The sequence below is a fragment of the Lissotriton vulgaris genome, chromosome 3_2, assembly GCF_964263255.1.
Source record: "Lissotriton vulgaris chromosome 3_2, aLisVul1.2, whole genome shotgun sequence".
Taxonomy (NCBI): Eukaryota; Metazoa; Chordata; class Amphibia; order Caudata; family Salamandridae; genus Lissotriton; species Lissotriton vulgaris.
The window spans coordinates 153993502-154013254 of NC_141690.1; the positions used below are offsets into that span (position 1 = coordinate 153993502).

At 42.3% G+C, this 19753-nt stretch overlaps 1 protein-coding gene across 2 annotated transcripts in view; it reads left to right on the plus strand.

Annotated features, from left to right (window-relative positions):
- LOC147725449 (uncharacterized) overlaps positions 1 to 19374 on the plus strand; it is a 250903-nt gene extending 231529 nt beyond the window's left edge. For both annotated transcript variants that reach the window (XM_086964116.1, XM_086964117.1), the window contains one exon: positions 16505 to 19374. In XM_086964116.1, coding sequence (XP_086820242.1) covers positions 16505 to 16585 — 81 coding nt within the window. In that variant the 3' untranslated portion in view covers positions 16586 to 19374. The remainder of the gene's footprint in view (positions 1 to 16504) is intronic.
- Positions 19375 to 19753: the final 379 nt, after the last annotated feature.

The window sequence follows — 19753 nt, forward strand, 5'->3', positions numbered from 1 at the left end:
ATTGGTCTGAATGAAAGAAACCAGGTAGTATTCAGATCTCTTAGCCGGGCCAATCCGAGGACCTTAGCGATACGGTCTCTGTATCGTATTGCTAGGATCGTTTCTTCCATCGTAGCCTGAGTTTTGTCTGTGACTTGGCTTGCCATATCGGAGCAGAAGGAACAAAAATAAAATTCCTGCTACAAGTCCCAAAATAAGAGGCAGGCCACCGAAAAAGGAATGCACAAAATTCGGGAAGATGCCCAGAACTGTTTCAAAGGGTGCTAACAGTCCAGAAAAAATTGTCTTAAATACATGTGCGATGCCACTGGTATCTAACATGTTTAACATTTTGCTTAACATTTTTACGAAATGCACGGGGCAATTTGTCGATAATAGGGTATGTATCTCTGCAATTGTCCTTGCAACTTGCAGGTCATACGTCTCTTTGGACGAGGTTAAAGGCACAGTTGTCTGTAAAAGAATAGACTTCATTCTGCTTAAAGTATCAATTGGAATAGAAGAGATATTCACAGAAGGCCATATTGCTGCCTCCATGTCTGGATTGATTTTTGGATACAATACTTGCATACAACAAATGACCCTGGAAGTAACGCTCACGAGATAGGCTTTTCCTAGCATCATGCCACAACAGCTGTGGTCACTTAATATAACGTAGCTACCGTTGGAAAGTTGTCTGAAAAAGCGCTCTATCTGTGTAGCAGGGGTGCCTTGCAGATGACATGAAAGGTTGTTTTGTGAACTTTCACTGGCTTCATGCAAGTTAATACCTTGACACAGAAGTGCACCGCTTAATGATTTTTTACAATTGTTACCACTAAGAAATACGTCTTTTTTCCCTTCACTATAACATCTATGTGTATAAGGTAAATTCCAGGTTGATTTGATGTATCCTTTACCCAACCTTTCATACAAGCCTGCTGGTATATACTTTTGGCAGTATTGAAACTGAAAAGTTGTTATCGGGATAGTAATGGTGCCATGTATTATCCATTCAAAGACAGGTCTTTCTGACATTGTCAATGGTAATCTTTCTAGCTTTTCAATGCTCAGCACCGTATAGTCTGCTCCTTTTTGTGCCAACGAGATTTGTCTATCAGTAAGGTTAAAGATAGAAAATAATGACGTTGTGCTGATTGAGCCATGGCACGTAGCCTGAACTGAGGTTTTGTAACGTCCAGCCTAGCTGTACAATAGAACGTAATTGGGACTGACCATGTTGTAACATTAGCATATCCTGTTCTATTATATCAATAGCAGATGATACAATGCTGTCCAGTAAATAAATTCTGGAGGACAGAGTCGTTAACCCATTGTCCACTACAGAAAGTGATTTTTCCAAATTATTACGATCAATTTCTCGTATTTTTTCTGCAGTTTCAATTTGTGTTACTTTCCAAGCTTCCTTGTAAGCTGCGTATATACCGGCGTATATGAAACTTTTTCGACACTGTTTGCGAGGTCCCATTATGAAATCTAGCAAGTCAGCACATTCTTTAAGTAAAGTTAAGTGTTGCTTAATTTCGGGAAGTGTGGATCTCTGTAGCCATTCGAGGCATAGTTTTCCTAGACTATATGTTGTAACTGTCCCTGGATGTTGTCGCTGGGAATATCTTGGGTCTGGCCTGTTCTGTTTAAACCCCTAGCTTGCTTAATCTCCACAACGGCCCCCAGAACGCTAAGGATGCCTGGCCTCCACCTTGGGGGTGCCCAGGAGTGGACGCCTCACAGGGAAAGCCAGGATGGGTTCCACAGCGGTATTCGTACAAGCGCCTTGAGAACCTTGCGGGTGAGTAGTGTGCTATACAAGTATCAATTTACAATTTTTTTTTACAATTTGTATTTTGTTCAGGAATCTATCTTAACAGTTATTAGTGTCTGTGGGCCAGATCAACCATTTGTTCCAATCAGGAATCTTTCTGTTTTGTTTTAAAATATAGGACACGTCTAACCCCTCATCTGTAGTGGTGTTTCTATCAGGCATAGGCTTTGGTATAGACGGGTTGTTTAAATCTTTTATCTTGGCTAAACCAAGACATGTTGTTTGTAGAATGGTGTCATTCAGGAACATTATTTGTCCTGAGATCATGCAGGCTCTAAATAATGATTCCAGACCTTGTACCTGCCATTCTTTTGTACTCCAGATGGTTTTTGTCTCAATGTTATTTTTCCAAAATTCAAAACCTAATGTAAACATTTTTTCATAAACTTTTTCAGAATAAATCAGTTTAGTATTTGTCAACATGTTTTTCACCCCTGTCTTATTCAACATCTTGTAATAAAACGTTTCTGGATTGGTGTAATTAAATCCTGAGAAGTATGGGAATTTCTAATTAAATTGTTTATGCACTGCCTTTTGGCGGAGTTGGACAATGTTCCCACTGATTATAACTGAAAACATTTCTAGGATTAGCAGATTTATGCAGGTAATAATGCCCAAAGTGATTGTAACAATACATTTCCTCATAATGCGATGAACCCTGTAAATAATCATGGTCTGTAAATTTTGCTGACATTTCTAAATCTGACATCATAGTATAAATATTTTCAAAGTCCCAATCATCAGAGAAGGTACTAGGTGATACAAAGTCACTTAAGGAGATCTTAAATTGGTGTGGATATTTCAAGAGCTCAACCGGGCCATAGATTTCATAGTCAGTTTTGTCCCATGCTATACCACTAGGTATAGGGATGGCTGTGATGTTCACTGATGATAGTTCGCTTTTTTTGATGTGAGAGGATCTGTGTGGTTTCAGGACCACGTTGATGTTCTTACTTGCTGTGTCCATTGTACTATATTTTCCATCAATAAATCTACCCAAACTTAAAACCAAGATGAGCCATAGAAGGAGGAAAAGTACACCTAACACAATCCATAAATAAATCCATGGTGAAGTTAGATATGTTTCTCTGAGTTAATGAAAGAGCTCTGTGATTTTCTTTTCGAAAGTTTTTGTTGCTGGCTTGTCTCCATGTTCACTTGGATCATCGGAAAAGTCATCAAAGTTGATAAAGTAGCCAGATGCAGTTCTGTCAATTGGTGGAATTGCTTCCGGATTTCCATTGATCTTTGGATTTTCTTTTGTTACGTTTATATAGTCCGAGGCTACATCGTTGTAGACTGGTGTTTCTTGACAAACTGTTGCAATTTGGGTTTCAAGAGGCACAAGTTCCATGGCTTTGTTGCATAGTCCTTTTTTATTCACTGCAGGTTTATCAAAACTGATTAGTCTTTCAGTTTGACCCTCTTGGATTGTAGCAAGATTAGGTCTTCTGCTATTTCTTGGGAGTCCACTGGGCCTACTACTTATTATTGGCCACATGGTTGTGGTTTCACCAGGTCGATTGATACAACTCGGTTCTCCTTTTTACCAGCAAGGGGCGGTAGTACTACTGATCTTGTTCCGCTGACAGCTAAGACAGGTACTGCTTTTCTGTAAGAAGGCCCAAATTCCTTCTTCACCGCAATCTTTTCTCTGACCAGATCCCCAATCTTTGGAATCCAGACAGGTCTTGCTGGGACAGGTGGTTTTTCTTCAGTGGTCGTTTGCTTTAGCTTTTCGTTACTCAGACTTTTTCTTGTTTTATTTAAGTCCTGTAAAACAGCCAAACGATCTTTGATATCAAAGGTTTTTTGCTTCACCACTGAAGTCTGACAATCCAAATCCTGGATGATCATTCTAGTACCAAATAAAAGTTTGTACGGACTGATACCTCCTAGAGAATTTCTTGGCACGTTATTAAGACTACGTTGGACACTTATTAGATGTTTGACCCACCTTTCACCGGAACCTAATACCCTCGTTGTTATAGATTGCTTTATGTCCTGTTTTTTTCTCTCTACTACCGCATTTCCCTCGGGATAGAATGGACTAGAATACCGCAATGCAATGCCCATGCTGGCCATGGCCTCCTTGTAAGGCCAAGAGCTAAACGCAGGACCCTGGTCAGAATGTAGCACGCCAATTGCGTATGTGCCGATAAAGACTCGCAAATCTTTTATAACAGTTCTGGCGTCAACCGAGCGCTGGGGCCAGATCCAAATGAATCTCGTCTTAATTCCAAATTCTGCATTTGGAAACCATTGACTGCTAATGTGTTTTGATCGCTCTTAAAACCCTGTATATATTTTAAACAGTTCTGTTTTAATTTCCGCCCCACCACCCAGGCAAGACTAATTTGCCGAGGCTCGGATTCTCTATCTTCCCTCAGCGACGCTTCATCGCGCTGGGAAGCTATCAGCCTGACTTTGGGCGCCATCTTGACTTGGGAAGGCTGCCCGGTTTGCTCTGCGACACTCCCACCCTCCTCTCGCCCCGCCCCACTATGCATATCAATGACAGACACGCCCGACCGCGCAGCGGGCGGGCGCAGCGGGCGCGCCGGCGGCGCGCCGAAGGCGCGCCAAAGGCAAGCCCGTCTGCGCCCGTCCGCGCCTGGCTCGGGCCCAGGGCCACCCCCCCTGGTTTATCACTTCCAACCCCCCAACTCCGTTACTCTGCTGCTCACCTACGGTCTCTACGCCCCACTACCAATCATCTATGTTGCACATTCCATCCCAATGCCATAAAGCTTGCTGCATACTGCCCGGGCTGTCACGCCACGCTACGACCTATTTGCACATCTCTTCAGATAGGTAAGCACGTTCCTATGGAATCTTACACCATTGCGCTCATAAATGTCCGCTCGCTGAGCAAACACAGCCAGGACATTTACGAACTAATACAGGACTATAAAATAGACATCTTGTTTATGACGGAAACTTGGATGGGACAAGCCTCCGATCCGGATCTTGTCATAGCCGTTCCTGCAGGGTTCACCACTTACAGATTGGATAGGCAAACCGCGAAAAAAGGCGGTGGCATCGCTATTATTGCTCGTGACACATACACTGTAAGGCACACCCCAATTCCCCAGACTTCTTGCGAAGCGTTAGAATTCGCAATAAAACTGACCCCTTCGTACACCTTTAAAGGGATCCTTCTTTACCGACCTCCGGGATCCAGAGGTGACTTCCTGAGGGCTCATAGCTCCTTTTTGGAAACATCTGCGTTGGAGAACTCCTTTACCATCCTAGGTGATTTTAATTTTCATTTTGATGTACCCGACAACCCTGACACAGCCATGTTTTTAGCTGATATGTCCACATTTGGTCTATCCCCTCTGGTTTATTCCCCCACGCACGACGGAGGTCACTCACTGGACGGCATTTTTTCCAATGCCCCGGGCCTTAAACTCAGAGACATACTTCCTGTAACCTGGTCAGACCATCATCTCATACTGACCTCACTTCTAGTGGGCGACTCCCCGGTAGACAAACCCTGCCACAATCCCTGTCTTCCTTATTTGGCTTGGGACGATCTAGATGTCTGCAGGTTGGAAAGCATGCTTAATGATACCCGCCCCACGCTATCTTCAGACCCCAACAACGCCATGTCCCAATTCCACGACTGGGTGAGCTCAGCAGCTAAAGATCTGGTCCCAGTCAAACAACGGTCACGCAATAGATCTACTCCCTCGGCCCCATGGTATTCACAGGAACTGCGTTCCCAAAAGCAACAATGCCGCAACAGAGAGAGGAATTGGCGTAAGGATTACACACCCGAAGCCAAACTCCTATACAAAGAATCGGTAGCAAAATACAAACACCTTATCTTGGAAGCAAAAAAAAAGTATTATTGCAACAAAATCGAAACCGCTCAGAACTCCAACAAATGTCTATACGAGACCACCAAACAACTAGCGGGTTCTCCTGTGGATCTCACACCCCCCCCGTCCCAAACCCTCTGTGACGCTTTGTCAAAGTTCTTTTTTGACAAAGTTGATGACATCTACAGGGTCTTCGCCAATAACATCACTCTCTCTTACAGCCCATCCATTCTACCTGAAGGACCCATTCTCTCGCAGTTTAGCGAGGTCTCGTGCCCAGAGGTACTAAATATCATATCTACTATCAAATCGGGATCAGCTCTTGACCCTTGTCCCTTGAAGGTCCTGAGACCAATCATGGATGCAGTTTTACCCTCCATAACCGATATCTGCAACTCCATGTTCAACTCTGGCATTTACCCCGAGACATTAAAGAAAACCCTAATTAAGCCGTTGCTTAAAAAACCCACCCTTGACAAAGAAGAACTCAAAAGCTATCGCCCCATCGCCAGTCTTCCTCTTTTAGCAAAAATAGTGGAAAAAATTATGAATGTCCAACTCTCCGCTTTCATCGAGGATAACAACTGTCTTGACGAATCTCAGTTCGGGTTCCGGCGCTTCCACGGAACCGAGACGGCCTTAGTTAAAGCGGCGGATGATATTAGATCAATTCGGGATGCGGGAGGCACCGCCGTCCTGATACTATTAGACCTGTCGGCGGCCTTTGACACGGTCGACCACACCATCTTGGTCGACCGTGTCGAAAGTATTGGCATTCAAGGCAATGCCAAAAATCTTCTTGCCTCCTTCCTGGCCAATAGGACCCAGGTCGTCACTGTGGGACCTTTTGAATCTCCCCCATTGTCACTTCCGTGTGGAGTTCCCCAAGGCTCATCCCTTAGTCCGACACTATTTAACATTTATGTGTCGGACCTTGCCAATGTCATCAGGGCACACGGGATGAGCCTCACTTCATACGCTGACGACACCCAATTGGTCCTCGCCGTCAAAAATGATGGGCTTCAGAAAGCTAACCAATTTAATCAAGGCATGTCGGCTATTGGTAACTGGATGTCTCATAATTGTCTGAAGCTAAACTCCGACAAATCGGAGGTTGTAATTTTTGGCAACCTTTCTCCGGAGTGGTCCCCCCTCTGGTGGCCGTCATCTATGGGCCAGCCCCCAGTCCCGGTTGACAAAGTGAGGAATCTGGGAGTGATGTTCGACAACCGTCTGAACTTCCTCCCACACGCTAATCAGATATCTTCTTCAGCCTTTTATAAACTCAGGCTCATTAAAAAAATCCTGCCCTTCTTACCTGAAAACATGGCTAAAACGCTGGTAAGCTCCCTGGTGCTTTCCACCCTAGATTACTGCAACGCGCTGTTTCTAGGGGCCCAGGAGAGAGTGCTAACTAAAATGCAGTCCATTCAGAACGCGGCCGCCAGGCTCCTAGGGCGAATCCCCAAATTCCACCCGGTTTCACCCACCATGAAACAACTTCATTGGCTACCAGTGAGGAAGAGGATTGAGTTTAAGACCTTGTGCCTGGTTTACAAGGCCCTACACAAAACTGCCCCAGCATTCTTCATCCAGAACCTCACTCCTTACTGTCCTTCTAGAGCATTGCGCTCCTCCAGCTCTCTGAGCTTGGTGTTCCCCCGAACCAAATCTGTCAACTGGGGTGACAGAAGATTTCTTGTGGCAGCTCCAAAACTCTGGAACTCACTGCCTCACTCGATCAAGACTAGCCCGTCCCTCTGGTCTTTCCGAAAAAACGTCAAGACTTGGCTTTTTAATCAATGATCTCCCGGTCCCCTTGTTGGTCAGAACATTGCAGTTATTCAGCGCCGAGATGCCCACGGGCCTTCGTTTCGCGCTTTACAAGTGTTAAAATAAAATAAAATAAATAAATAAATTATGGGATCGCATTTTTCCGTCTGGATGTCTGCGCATAGATAGCCTAATGCTGTCTAATAGTGGTGTCTGGGCAGGTGTCTGGTCCGGTTCACAACTGTGATCTCTGTTGCAGTCCTGACAATTCATTGCAAAGTTATTAATTTGCACGGTCATCCCCGGCCACCAGTATTGTGATTGTAATTCTATTAGAGATTTCAGGATCTCTTGGTGCCTCAGACCCAATCCCATGTGTGCTTCTTGTATCAAGAAGACTCTCCGGTTCGTGTTTGGAATTACTCTATCCCCCACTCCAGGGATTTGAGCAAAAGGAACGGAGTTCGCATCAATTATGTATGTATTTCCGAGTGGATAATTTAGAGGTAATGCCGCATAATTGCCTTCCATTGAGGCTTTTACTGCAAGCAGCGTTTCGCCATCTATTTGTTTTTTCGTACGCTTTTTTGTAGCTACGGAAGCCGAGTGATCAGCTGGCGCTGTGGCTCTGTCAGCCAATAAATTCCCTGCAACGTGAACGCCATCACGTTGAAGACTCTGCGTATGTATCATGTGAGTCTTTTGTAGTTCTTTTTGCAAAAGAACTACTTGTTCCCATAGTTTGTTTTATGCTTTATTGTGGAACCTGTCTCATCTTTGTAACCGTTTTTAATCCAGGTCTGCGCGGAATTATTGTAAGACCGGACGCAGTAATGCGAATCGCACACTATTTGTGTAGGGAATTCGCGATCGGCATTTTCAAGCGCCATCTTTAAAGATCTTATTTCAGCTCGCTGAGCTGTACAGTTTCTGAGTGATTCTGTTTTAGTGACCATCGGTCTGAATTTACCTAAGCACCAGCGACCTTTAACAATCACACACGCTGCATTGAAAAATCTGTTTTTCCACAACGTAGTGTTGTGCAAATGTGTCCGTGTAGATTACACAGGTGTACTGTTGGAGAGGTAGAATTTTGATTGACAGGGGGCATTCATGTTCGTATTCCAGATTTTCTCGTTTTTTCATCTTCGGATCAAAAGCGTGTTTCACGTCTTCTGTAGCAAGAGAATTTTCCCATTGTATCCATTTTGGATCTAGAGCTATAGCATTTGGAATGCCTTGTCTTGTTACTGCCTCAAGGGCTGATACTGCTGTTAAAACAGATATCCTTTTCCCTTGGGCTAGGGTTCTTTCTTTTGCTACAGCAGTTTGAACCGCATTTAGAATTTTTTCAGTAGAACTGAATTTCATTTCAGCTTGTGTGTACAAGTGTGATTTGTAAGCTATTGGTACCGTTTCTCCCTCATTAGAGGTCAGGTATGTGAATCCGCATCTTCCTGGGATGACTCGGATTACAAGGTTGCGTTCGTTTGCGCGTGTTTGCAGTTTTGTTTTAGTTAACATGTCTGTCTGTAATGATCTTAAAATGTCTGTGTTTTTTTGAGACCAATTAATTGGTTTGAAATCAGGTTTTATTAGTTCGTAGAGAGGTTTAACCCTCTCTGCATAATTTAGAATGTATGTTCTTCCGAAATTCAGGAAACCTAGTATTGATTGTAAGTTTTTCAGCGTTTTTGGGGCTTGGAGTACTGCACACTTCTCTAAGAAGTTCTCTGCTAGGCTTTTGCCTTCACTTGATAATTCATATCCTAAAAATCTGACAGTTAGATGGGCAATTCGTGATTTTTTAAAGTTGAATTTGTACCCTTCAGATGCGAACCCAAGTATTATGGTGTTCACTCTTTTCAAGTGAGTCTCCAGGTCATCGTCTGCAAGATAGATGTCATCGACATAAGATAATGCCTCATCATCATCATATATTTGTAGTAACTCTGTTACCCTGGCTGAAAATAATCCTGGGCTGTTCTTGAATCCCTATGGGAGACAACAAAATTGTTTTTGGGTCCCCATGCTGGAGAAAGCGGTCAAATATCTGCTTTCAGGTGCTATGTTTTGACAGGAGAAACCATTTGAAATATCTAATGTCATTTTATATTTCTTGCACACGATGTTATTCATTAGTGATGCACTGTGTGAGTTTTGTACTGCAAATGTTTTACAGCAGGAGTTTAGGTGTCTGTAGTCCAAAACTAGACGATATGAATCGTCTGGCTTGGAGAGAGGAAACAAAGGATTGTTCATTTGTGAGGTGCATGTTTCAATCACCCCCTGATATTCAAGTTGATCTAAAAGTTTTCTTACTTGTTTTTAAGCTTCTTGCTTAACAGGATACTGCCTCTGTGCAGTAGGTTGATTTTTTAACTTGATTTTATGGTGAGGAGAATCCTCGTCCCATCCTACATGATTTTTATATAATGCAGGGGCTTGGGTCACTGCCCATTTTCTAGCAAATGTGTATTTTTTATGAATTGGAATGTGATTTGAGAAGGCAGGCATAATCATTTCTACGCCATGTGGGCACTCCCTGACAAACTCTGGTGGCCAGTCTTTCTCTGCTAAAAGGATATCATAGCCTTTAGATAGATTCTCCCAAAAGTTTTATCTTCCTCTATACGTAAAGTTATTTCATATAGTTTATGGGGCACACTCACTCGAGTGTCTGCAGTTTCCACTTGAATGTATTCATTCGTGTCCATTGTCTCCAGAAGATTCATCAGGATCTTGCGAGCTATGGTCACTTCTGCTGCTCTGTCTAGCATTGTCTAGGCCCACTCTCTGTTTTTCAGTTGTGTCCTCAGGTTTCTCGGCATGTTTTATTTTAATACTGGCTACCTTCTTTCTGGGAAATTGTTTTTTTTAACTTTGATGAGCAGGTTCCTTGCCTTTGGACTTGACGTGCTCTTCTTTATGTTCTGACCGTCCTCTTCTTTCCGAATTCTTTGAGGAAGTCTGAAAAGATCGAGAGGGACGTGTATCAATATCTTGATATCTGTCAGCGTTTCTCAAATTGTCCCTATCTCTAAGGTGTATCGTTTTTCAGAGGGCTCCCGTTGTGGAGACTTGCCCCCCTTCTGGAGATTTATTTCTTCGTTGGGGAGACCTTCCTCTGGACTGAAATTGTTTTCTCTGGGAGTGGTTTGTTTATTACCCTCCCACTTCTTCTTTTGAGAATTGAGATTATTTTTAATGAAAGTCTTTTCAGGATTTTCAATTAGTTGGAGTTTTACTTGTTTACCACCCAAGCTATCTCTACCTTATTCTTCATAGGATTTTTCAATTATTTTAGCAAGTTCAAAAGGTTGGTCTGCTATATCCGTCTCTTTCAGTTTTTGGTGGATCGCCACACATGCGGCTTCTCCTTTTATGTTGGCTAATAATATAGCCGAGACCTGTTTAAAGTCTTTCAGTAATTTCATACCCAGAGTTAAAGCAGGTTCTGGACTGTATTCATTTTGAATCTGTCTTAGGACGTCTGGTATAACCACCATAGACGGAACACCATGTGTTTTTGTGTAGATAGAAGCAAAGACTGTGCCCCCAGTGTCACAGTCCTCCACATGTGGTGCGATCCCCATTGGGAGACAGATAGTCAGAATTCTGTGTTTTTCGTGAGGGGTAGTATCCGGAAATACTGCCTCTATTTGAGTGATTTTTTGAGCTAACCAGAATGGAATTTGTTCCCGTTTTGTGGGTGTTTTACCAAGACATGATTGTATATTCTGTGGTGTAATTTTATTTGTGTTCCCCTGTTGAGGGGTATTTTGTGGAATTTTAATTACAGGTTGGACTGTTGAAGTCCGCATGACATATTGGATCAATTGTCTATGTATTTTAATTAGTTGTTTTAACGGACTCAAAAGTTCTCTTCTGACATTGTTTCAATGTCGGGGTGTGGTGTGTAGCTGGCTAGAACCGGCCATGTGGCTCCTGGTCTACCTAGTGGACCGAGCCTGGTAATGTGATTTTGATGTTTTAGGGCACTATTAAACCAGAGCAGGTGCTCTTGGTATGTTAGTGGAATTTAAACTTCCTTGAAAGGAGAGTAATCCTCTAGAGATTCCGCTATTTTGTAGTAGTGGAATTTATGTGTTTCAGCATGTGCTGCTGGAAAATTTATCCAGGAATAGAATACCCATGTCTGCCGATACTCATGTGCCTCTACCACAAATACGATTGTACCACCTCTTGATGTTACTCATTCTCTATAAGTTTTATAGTTATGGTTTTTCTTATATTGACCGGGATGATTATTGCATCCGGTTCATCTTGTTGGAGACTTGTGTCTTCTGTCAAAAGTTGAGCTGCTAGTCTAGCTCTATCCCTTTCGTCGTCACTCTCTGTCATTTTGCTGACAGAAAGTTTGCAGAATAAGTTTCAAGGAAACAAAGATTAGGTGCACAATATTTTGGAACACTGTATCCTTCAACGTTGACTAAATCAAAAACTAATACATAGGAACCTCTTCCTACTAAGTTCTGGCGGATATTAACCTTTCACCCACTCCAGACGTCTATTGGAGTTTTTACGGGAAAAGGGGTCTGTGTAAAAGCATGAATGAGTTACTCTAGTATCTTGCGTTATATTATCGCCTTACCAAACGTTGGGCGCCATGTAGTGTAGTTCCTATATTCCCAATAGGCTCTGCACATTGGAATAACATAAACGGCAGTTTAGACGTAGGACTGAGGTTGACTAGGTCTCTACTGAATATGTTAGACTTAATTAGGTATGCCAGCTAGCTCAGAGGTCACTAGAAACTTTCTCGAATGAACAGGGAGGAGTTAACTTCCCTGATTTAGACAAGAAGGGATTAGCTTCTGACAACCGCATAAACATGACGACTTTGCTCCCTCCAGAATAAGGAGTATATCTCCAGAGTCGTGTGAAAAAAATAGATAGCTATTTCACTCAGTCAATCGTGCATGCCTAATTTCACCAGAGTGCAGAGAGACGGGCGTTTTCAATAAAAGTTGTTATTTATTGAGGAGTCTTCTTTCTCATGCAAGAGAAGTGAATTGCCACAATTGCAATACTTGTCATAAAGTAAAGTGCGTACAGTAAAAGGAGTATTATGAAATAATACTGTAAAAGCATTGATATGGTTTCTGAGCCATATGATATTAAAATGGATAAAATATATACAATTATATACAATGATAAAAGTTGACTAAACGTACTCAACTGGTGCTTCTAAATACGCCTACCCCAGTGTACCTAACCTAAGTGTAGTACGTGGGAAGGAGTAAGGGAGTTGCAGTTTAAGTTAAGTTCGTTTTGCCAAGATTCTGAATCAAGAATTCTCTAAAGATCTAATCAGCTCCGTACCTTGGTTTTAGAATGAAGAAGGTCTTGTATCTTGTTCTCAGGACTCGAACTCCCAGTAACCCGCAAGGGTGGCTGGAAACACTGGAGCTGGATTTTCTCGGCAGGAGAAAAGACAGCGTCTTTCTCAGTGCGTCAAATGGAAGGGACGGTTTCCTTCGGCACTCGCATCAGCTGATCTTCGGGTAAGTAGATAGCCGCTCTGCTCCAAACCACCGTGTGTTGCTTAAGGCAAACGCTGGTATATTTATACCTGGAAGGTGCCGTGTTTGACGTAAGGTTGGATATAAGATGTCAATAAGAGATGTCACTAATAACTGGCAGTTCTTTCAGGACTCGCAGCAGTTCTAGGACAAATCAAAACAAAAGCAGGGGGGATTCCCGGGTTGCTGGAGGTTTGGTATGTTTAAAGAACTTGTTGTTCTTTCTAGGAGTCTAAGGAAGTAGCCTTGCCGTATTTGGACTGCATTCGCTATTACTAAATATGGATATGATTCTTATGCCTTTATAAGGATAGGATTTGTTATGACCACATAAGGGCATAAATCGGGAATATTTAATTATTCCCTTTAAGAACCCTCAGATCTACTGGCAAGTCACTGCTGACAATCCCCAGGATACGCACAGTCAGAAATGGCGATAGGGCCTTCAGTAAAACTACCCCTGTAGCCTGGAATTCCCTTCCCCTCCAGATCAGGATTGAACCTAACCATCTAAGGTTCCGTAAACACTCTTTTTTTGGCTGCAAGCCCATAGACCTACTCTGTCCATCTGCACTGAGGTTTTTCTGCCAGCGCTCTGAGACCTTCGGGTGATTTATGCGCTTTACAAGTTTATTTTACATTACATTACATTACAATTAGGGTCCTAGATACGTTCACAACACAGCCTCATATAGTGAGCCTGAGCATGCTGCTGCTGACAGACCACCACCTTCGTAGCTGTCATGTTATAACATGTTATAATACGGCGGGCGGGATGCTGCCAGCTTGACAGGAATCTCCTGACCATCGGCGCTATGGTCTGGCGGTCTGACCTCCATGATCTCAATCAGGCTCTAAGTTTTAATGTTTTTTTCCACTGTCAATAGGGCCAATTGCGTCGTAATGTTTTATGAAGCATGTTTTTTAACTTTAAATTCCTCCCACTTAACCAAATGGCTGTATTTTTCTATTATAAATATGGCACTGTGTCAATGGCCACTGGGTGAAAGATGCCTGCTGTTTGTAAATGTAACACTTTGAAATGGGAGCAGTTTTGGATGATGATTTTTATGGAACACAGTGAAACATTAAGTTAATTCTTAAGTTCAATTTTTTACTATCCCAGTGGGTGGATGAGATGGTGCCATATTTATAACTGAAAAATACAGCCATTATTTTAAGTGGGCGAAATTTAAAGAGCAAAAAATGTTCTATGTTATGAACATTTTTGCAGAACATTTTTATGCACCTTAAATCATATCCTGTGCCAAAAGTACATACGCCACAGGCTCTCAGTCAACCATGCACATATATTCCACTCATACGCACACATGTTCATATATCCCCATAGACATACTCTCACTGACACAAATGGAAGCCATGTCATAATGCCCCTAGTCATGTATTTTTCATAGTATTTCGCTCTATGGACATTTGTCTTAAAGCGAATGAAACAGTGCATTGTGGTGTCTGGTAACAAAGAGCGAGTTGCTTGGCCTTCATGATGATTTTCATTGATCAGAAGTGGCTCTCACTACAGAAAAAGTTGGAGAGCCTTTCCTAGACAGGGGGCCTAATTACACGTTTGGCAGTCCTCCTGCGGAGTGCCACGCCAGAGCTCCACTTGAGGACCGCCAAACTAGTAGTGACACTGTCCGCTGGATTCCGACTTGAATCCAGGTCGGGCAGGCGGGTGCTGCGCCAGTCCCATGTCGGTGCCTTTCTAAGGCTCAAAACACAGCCGTAGAAAGGCACCACCCTGGGACCGCTGCAGCACGTTCATGCATGGGAAGAAATGCACCATGTCATGCAGGAACTTGTGCTCACTTCCATGGAAATGCTGGCGAAAAGGCAACTCGTAATATGCTTTGCAGTGCTGCAGAAGCACTGCCAATATATCACTCTCCCTGACTGCTGCAACACCGCCGCCATATCATGAATCCCTCGCAGTTGCAGCTGTCCAGTGATGGTCCAACTGCCAAATTCGGAATGCGGGGGGTGGGCCACCAATCTGGCAGTCCACAGACCGCCACACGACTACGATGGTCCAATGGACCACCGCAGTCTTAATAGCTCCATAATATTGCAGAATTGAGTGAATTATAAAAATAAGCTTAGATGCAGCATGGTCTACTCGCCCAATGTACCATTCAGAATCTTGATAAAACGGATGAAAAGCAAGATACAGAACTGCGGGCAATACAGCATAGCAAACGTTGTAGGCCTATACGAGATGGGGTATTGAAAACCTTCACAAGAAATATACTCAATACTTGTAGGACTATTCCTAACATATGGTACAACTTATTGGGTCAATGCTAAATCAATGGGGGCACACAGTCACATTAGAGTCAAATCAGAGTTGCACACTCCAAGCTATGCTGGGCATAGGGTCAAAAAAGAAAGCAATCAAACTTTTGTGCAGGGTCTTTCAGGAGGACCTAGATGGGGAACTCAGTCAATTATGATCAAAATGGACTTAAGACCTGGAAGTAGACATCACTGAGGTAATGGGAAAGAGCACTGCAGTACCCTATTAGAGTTTCTAGGAGTGCACAATTCAAATGACAGCAGTTCTTCTTGGACAGGCCGTGCCTGATCCCCAAGAGAATAGGCCTCATGTTCCCATAAGCAGACAGATGTTACCCATGCTCTCCTGCACTTGATGCTGGCTATTTCCACATGATGTGGCCCTGTCTCATACTAGAGGTTTACTGGGGCAAGATGACAGGCATGTTAGAAGGTACTCTGAATAGATTGGCCCTCCTCAACCCAAAATACTGCCTCATTCCTGGAACCCAAGAAAATGCTAAATAGATTTTTAAGCCAAGGGCAAAGAGAGCTCTCCTTCCTTTCTGAAAGCAACCACTTGTTAAACAATAGCTTACAAGAGGGTGCACAGCAATGTTAGTCATGTCAGTTAAGTGTGTTGGATATCAGTCGTCGTTATTATACTGTATGAAAGGTGTGACCTTGCAGTGAATATGCTACATGTACAATGGACTACGTTGTTAAACTCAATATAAAATGTTTTAAAAAATAGGCATGGCATGATTTAAGAGTGAATTCTCTTGTCGAAAATGTGGTTATAACACATTTAAACCTCATAGATATGTTCACAATTATGTGCTGTCATAATTCTTTGGTGACATGGTCTGCCGTGGTGAGTTGCATTGTCGTCGATGCACGTGCACCAGAACCACTGACCACGGCTTAGTAATATTAGTCTGCAAGAAAACCAAATAGGAAATTGTACGTAATTCAGACTTAACCGAAACCCCATTTTGTATATAATAATGATAATATATTGTAATGTATTACTTAATTCACAGTACCCTTTGTTACCCTTGTATGGGCCCCAAAGTAATTAGCCCCTACCCTAGAACACTGATAGTGGTGAAACTGATTTTCATGATCCTGAAAGATAAATGACGTTTGCATTCTAACGCGATCTTACATGAAGTTGATGTATTGTATACAAAAACCCATGTATATTATCACTTAAATTAACCAATAATCCTTATATGTTTCAATAGATGGCTTCAACGTGTTACGAGTCTGTTGATTACTTTGCTATGAAACCGAATGACAACAAAGGTGGCGCCTGTACAAAATAGCCTGAATTATGACTGTGGAGTACGACTGTGAAGTGAAAAGCCTTCCACATTGCGGCTGATGCTACAGTGATCTGCAGTGGTACTGGCGATCCATCCATTTTGAAGTTCTCCAAGGATGGGACTGTTGATATTGCCGGTGGAACATTGTGCTCTGAAACTAAAAAGATGTCCATCAGTCTTGAAGTTCTACTGTTTAAATCATTATGGGTTAGTCACCGTAAAAGAAACAGAGAATGTAGCACAAACCTGTCTAGGAAGAAACACTGAAAGAGTGCTGTACATTATACAAAGTGTTGTGAGACAATCTATATCATGTACATAAAGTGGAGGTTAAAAAAATAAATTTTATAGACATTACATTTCACATTTTCAGCACAGAGAGATTAAGGGCTTGATTATGATTATGAGTTTGGCTGTAAGGGAACGGCCGTCAAAATAGCACCGGATTCACCGTTGCCCGCCAAATTAGGATGTTGGCAGTCCGTTGAAGAAAAGACTGCCAGAGTCTCACTAATGCTGCCAGCCATTCGCAGACTGCCGCAACGGCGGTAGGGGAAAGGCAGCTGCCAGAGGGCGGCACAGCCGTGGTCACCGTTAACTGACTCTTTCGAGTTGGCTTTCCGTCAAGCTGACTGTGGAGATGAGACAGCCTACTTTGAGTCGGCAGAATCAAGGGAAATGGGGTGCAAACTCACTCATTTCCTGTTCTTCCTTCCAGTCAGCCATGTGGATCTCTTCCTACAAGGCCCCCCTTCACAGTAGCAGCTTGACCCCAAAGAAAATGGCCCTGTTGGCGCCAGAATCCAGGTAAATCTGTTCCGCACTTTTTATCCATTGACAGGACTGGGCACATATGGTCCGGACTCCCCGCAATGGGAAAGTACTCGTACCTTACATATTTATTTACGTGTCATGCATACGTGTATATTTAACACTTGTGCAGTCAAAAGAAAATACATACCTGCAACAACACACATGAAAAAATATTCTCCAGCATTAGAAACACCGCTGCTGGGCCAGCGGCGACAGCCTAATACAGTGGGTAGGAGACCACCACCATGGTGGTCTTCTTGGCACCGCCACCATGGCGATATGGCGGTAAGACCACTGAACTCCTAATCAGGCCCTTAATAATTTGCCCAGAACCACTATGAATCAAGTGTCAAGGCCTGGATTTGAACCTGGATCACCATTTTCCAAAGGTGGCAGCACTAACAGCTAGTAATTTTAACTTCAAATGTTCTGGTACTAAAATAAAGGTTTTTATCTTTAAACATCTTACCAATGGAAAAAAATACCAATATGTACTGTGAGCTTTATTTAGATTTCAAAATGCAACCATCCTTTACTATTTGTGGTTGTGTGTAAATTGGCATGTTCCTCTTTAATTGTCTATTTTATGTGGGGGAGGCAACAATTATATCACGTGGTTCGTTCTTTGACACAAATAGATATTTATATGAATGATTAAATGTCTTCTTCATCGGTATCCATCTCCCACTACACAAGAAAGAAGTAAGTAATAAATAGGCTGATGGAGAGAAGGGAATTTTTTGCAAAATTGCAATGCTTTTAACCAGAGTCTTACTTGACTAAACAAATTCAGTGCAGAAACCTTCCATGCACTCACACATCTTCAATAGAAGTAGCTCTGAGGTTTCCTTTTTTAAGTTCAAATAATTTAATTGAAAAGAAAACAAGGTGACCATACAAAGTATACGCTATAAATCTTACAACATCACATTCCAATTTTGTTGCTTAGAAAGTAAAGGAATTAGACGAATAATACAGAAGTGAAACTTAAAAGAAAACAAAAGAAAAGAGAATGTACATTAAATGAAACACATATGCATTTAAGAAATATGAAAGAAACTTATGGAACTACTAGGGAAGTCAGGGTGATTTGGGAACCTCTTGCTGAAACGGTTTTGGCAAAGAACATCTCTTAGCACTTTTATGAATAAATGTTGTGACAGGTGACCACAATTCAGCAAGTTTTTTAGCCTTTTGAGGTGGGTATACAAAGGCAGTGTCCAACCTATGATTATGGCAAACAGTGTACCACCAAGCTCTTTATGAAACCTTTGAGAAGTCTTTCCAGTTGAAAGTAATTTGTTGAAAGGCAATCGCTAACAATAAATCAATAATCTTGGCATTAGGTGAAACCTCATCCCAGATAGAGGAGAGACTACCCAGGAAGATATGAATAACAGAAAAAGGAAATGTAGTATCATAAATCAAGTTAACTTGTGACCATACTCGCTTCCAAAAGGTTTGTACTTGTGGACAAATGAAAAACAAGAGCAAGTCTAACATGAGTCTGAATTGGCTGAAAATCACTTACCTAAAGTGGCTGGCGTGAATAAAAGTCTATTATAAACAAAAAATAGTATTTGTGTGGTATTTGCTGCTCTGGAGGCCTTAAGTATTTTGGACCAGATGCCTTTCCAAAGTGAGAGTGGCCATCACACCACAAAGTCTTTTTCCCAAGCCTCTTCAATTTTCATTTTCTGTCTATCAGTGTCAATGCCTTGTAAGTGTTTGTAAATAGCAGAGGCTTTGGGTTTGTTCATTAACAGGGCATGCAGTAGTAAAGAGGGTTAGAGGTGGCTGGCGTGTCAGGGAGATGGGAATAAGTTTCCAATACAGCTTGTTTAGGTATATTGTATTCATGAATAAAGGAAGTCGGTAAGTTGAATGTGTGTATGAGCGTAACAAAAGGCAAAATTTCAGAGTCTGAAAATAATTGGTAAATCCATATCAAACCCCTGTCTCTCCAAGTCCTCCAATAAAAGGGTCTAATATGGATTAATACATCTTTATTGTGCCAAATTGTGGAGTTCAAAAAGGAATCCTTAGAATCAGGAGTATAGTGGGAAGGTAAATCGAAAAATTTGGAAGTATGCTTCAGTACCGGAGTGGAAATGGATTGCGGCTTGCACGAAAAAGAAAGATATTCACAGAATGAGTAAGGAGATATAAATAGACATTCAACTGAAGTCCAGAGAGGGCATTCATCTGGTGAGTCAAGCAACCACAGAGAGGCCTGATGCAATAAGAAAGCTTTGTGATAAGCCTGGAAATCTGGGAAGTTAACTCCACCCTCTGTTTTAGGACGGATTCGTTTTAATAAAGACATTCGAGATTTCTTATTATTCCATAAGAAAG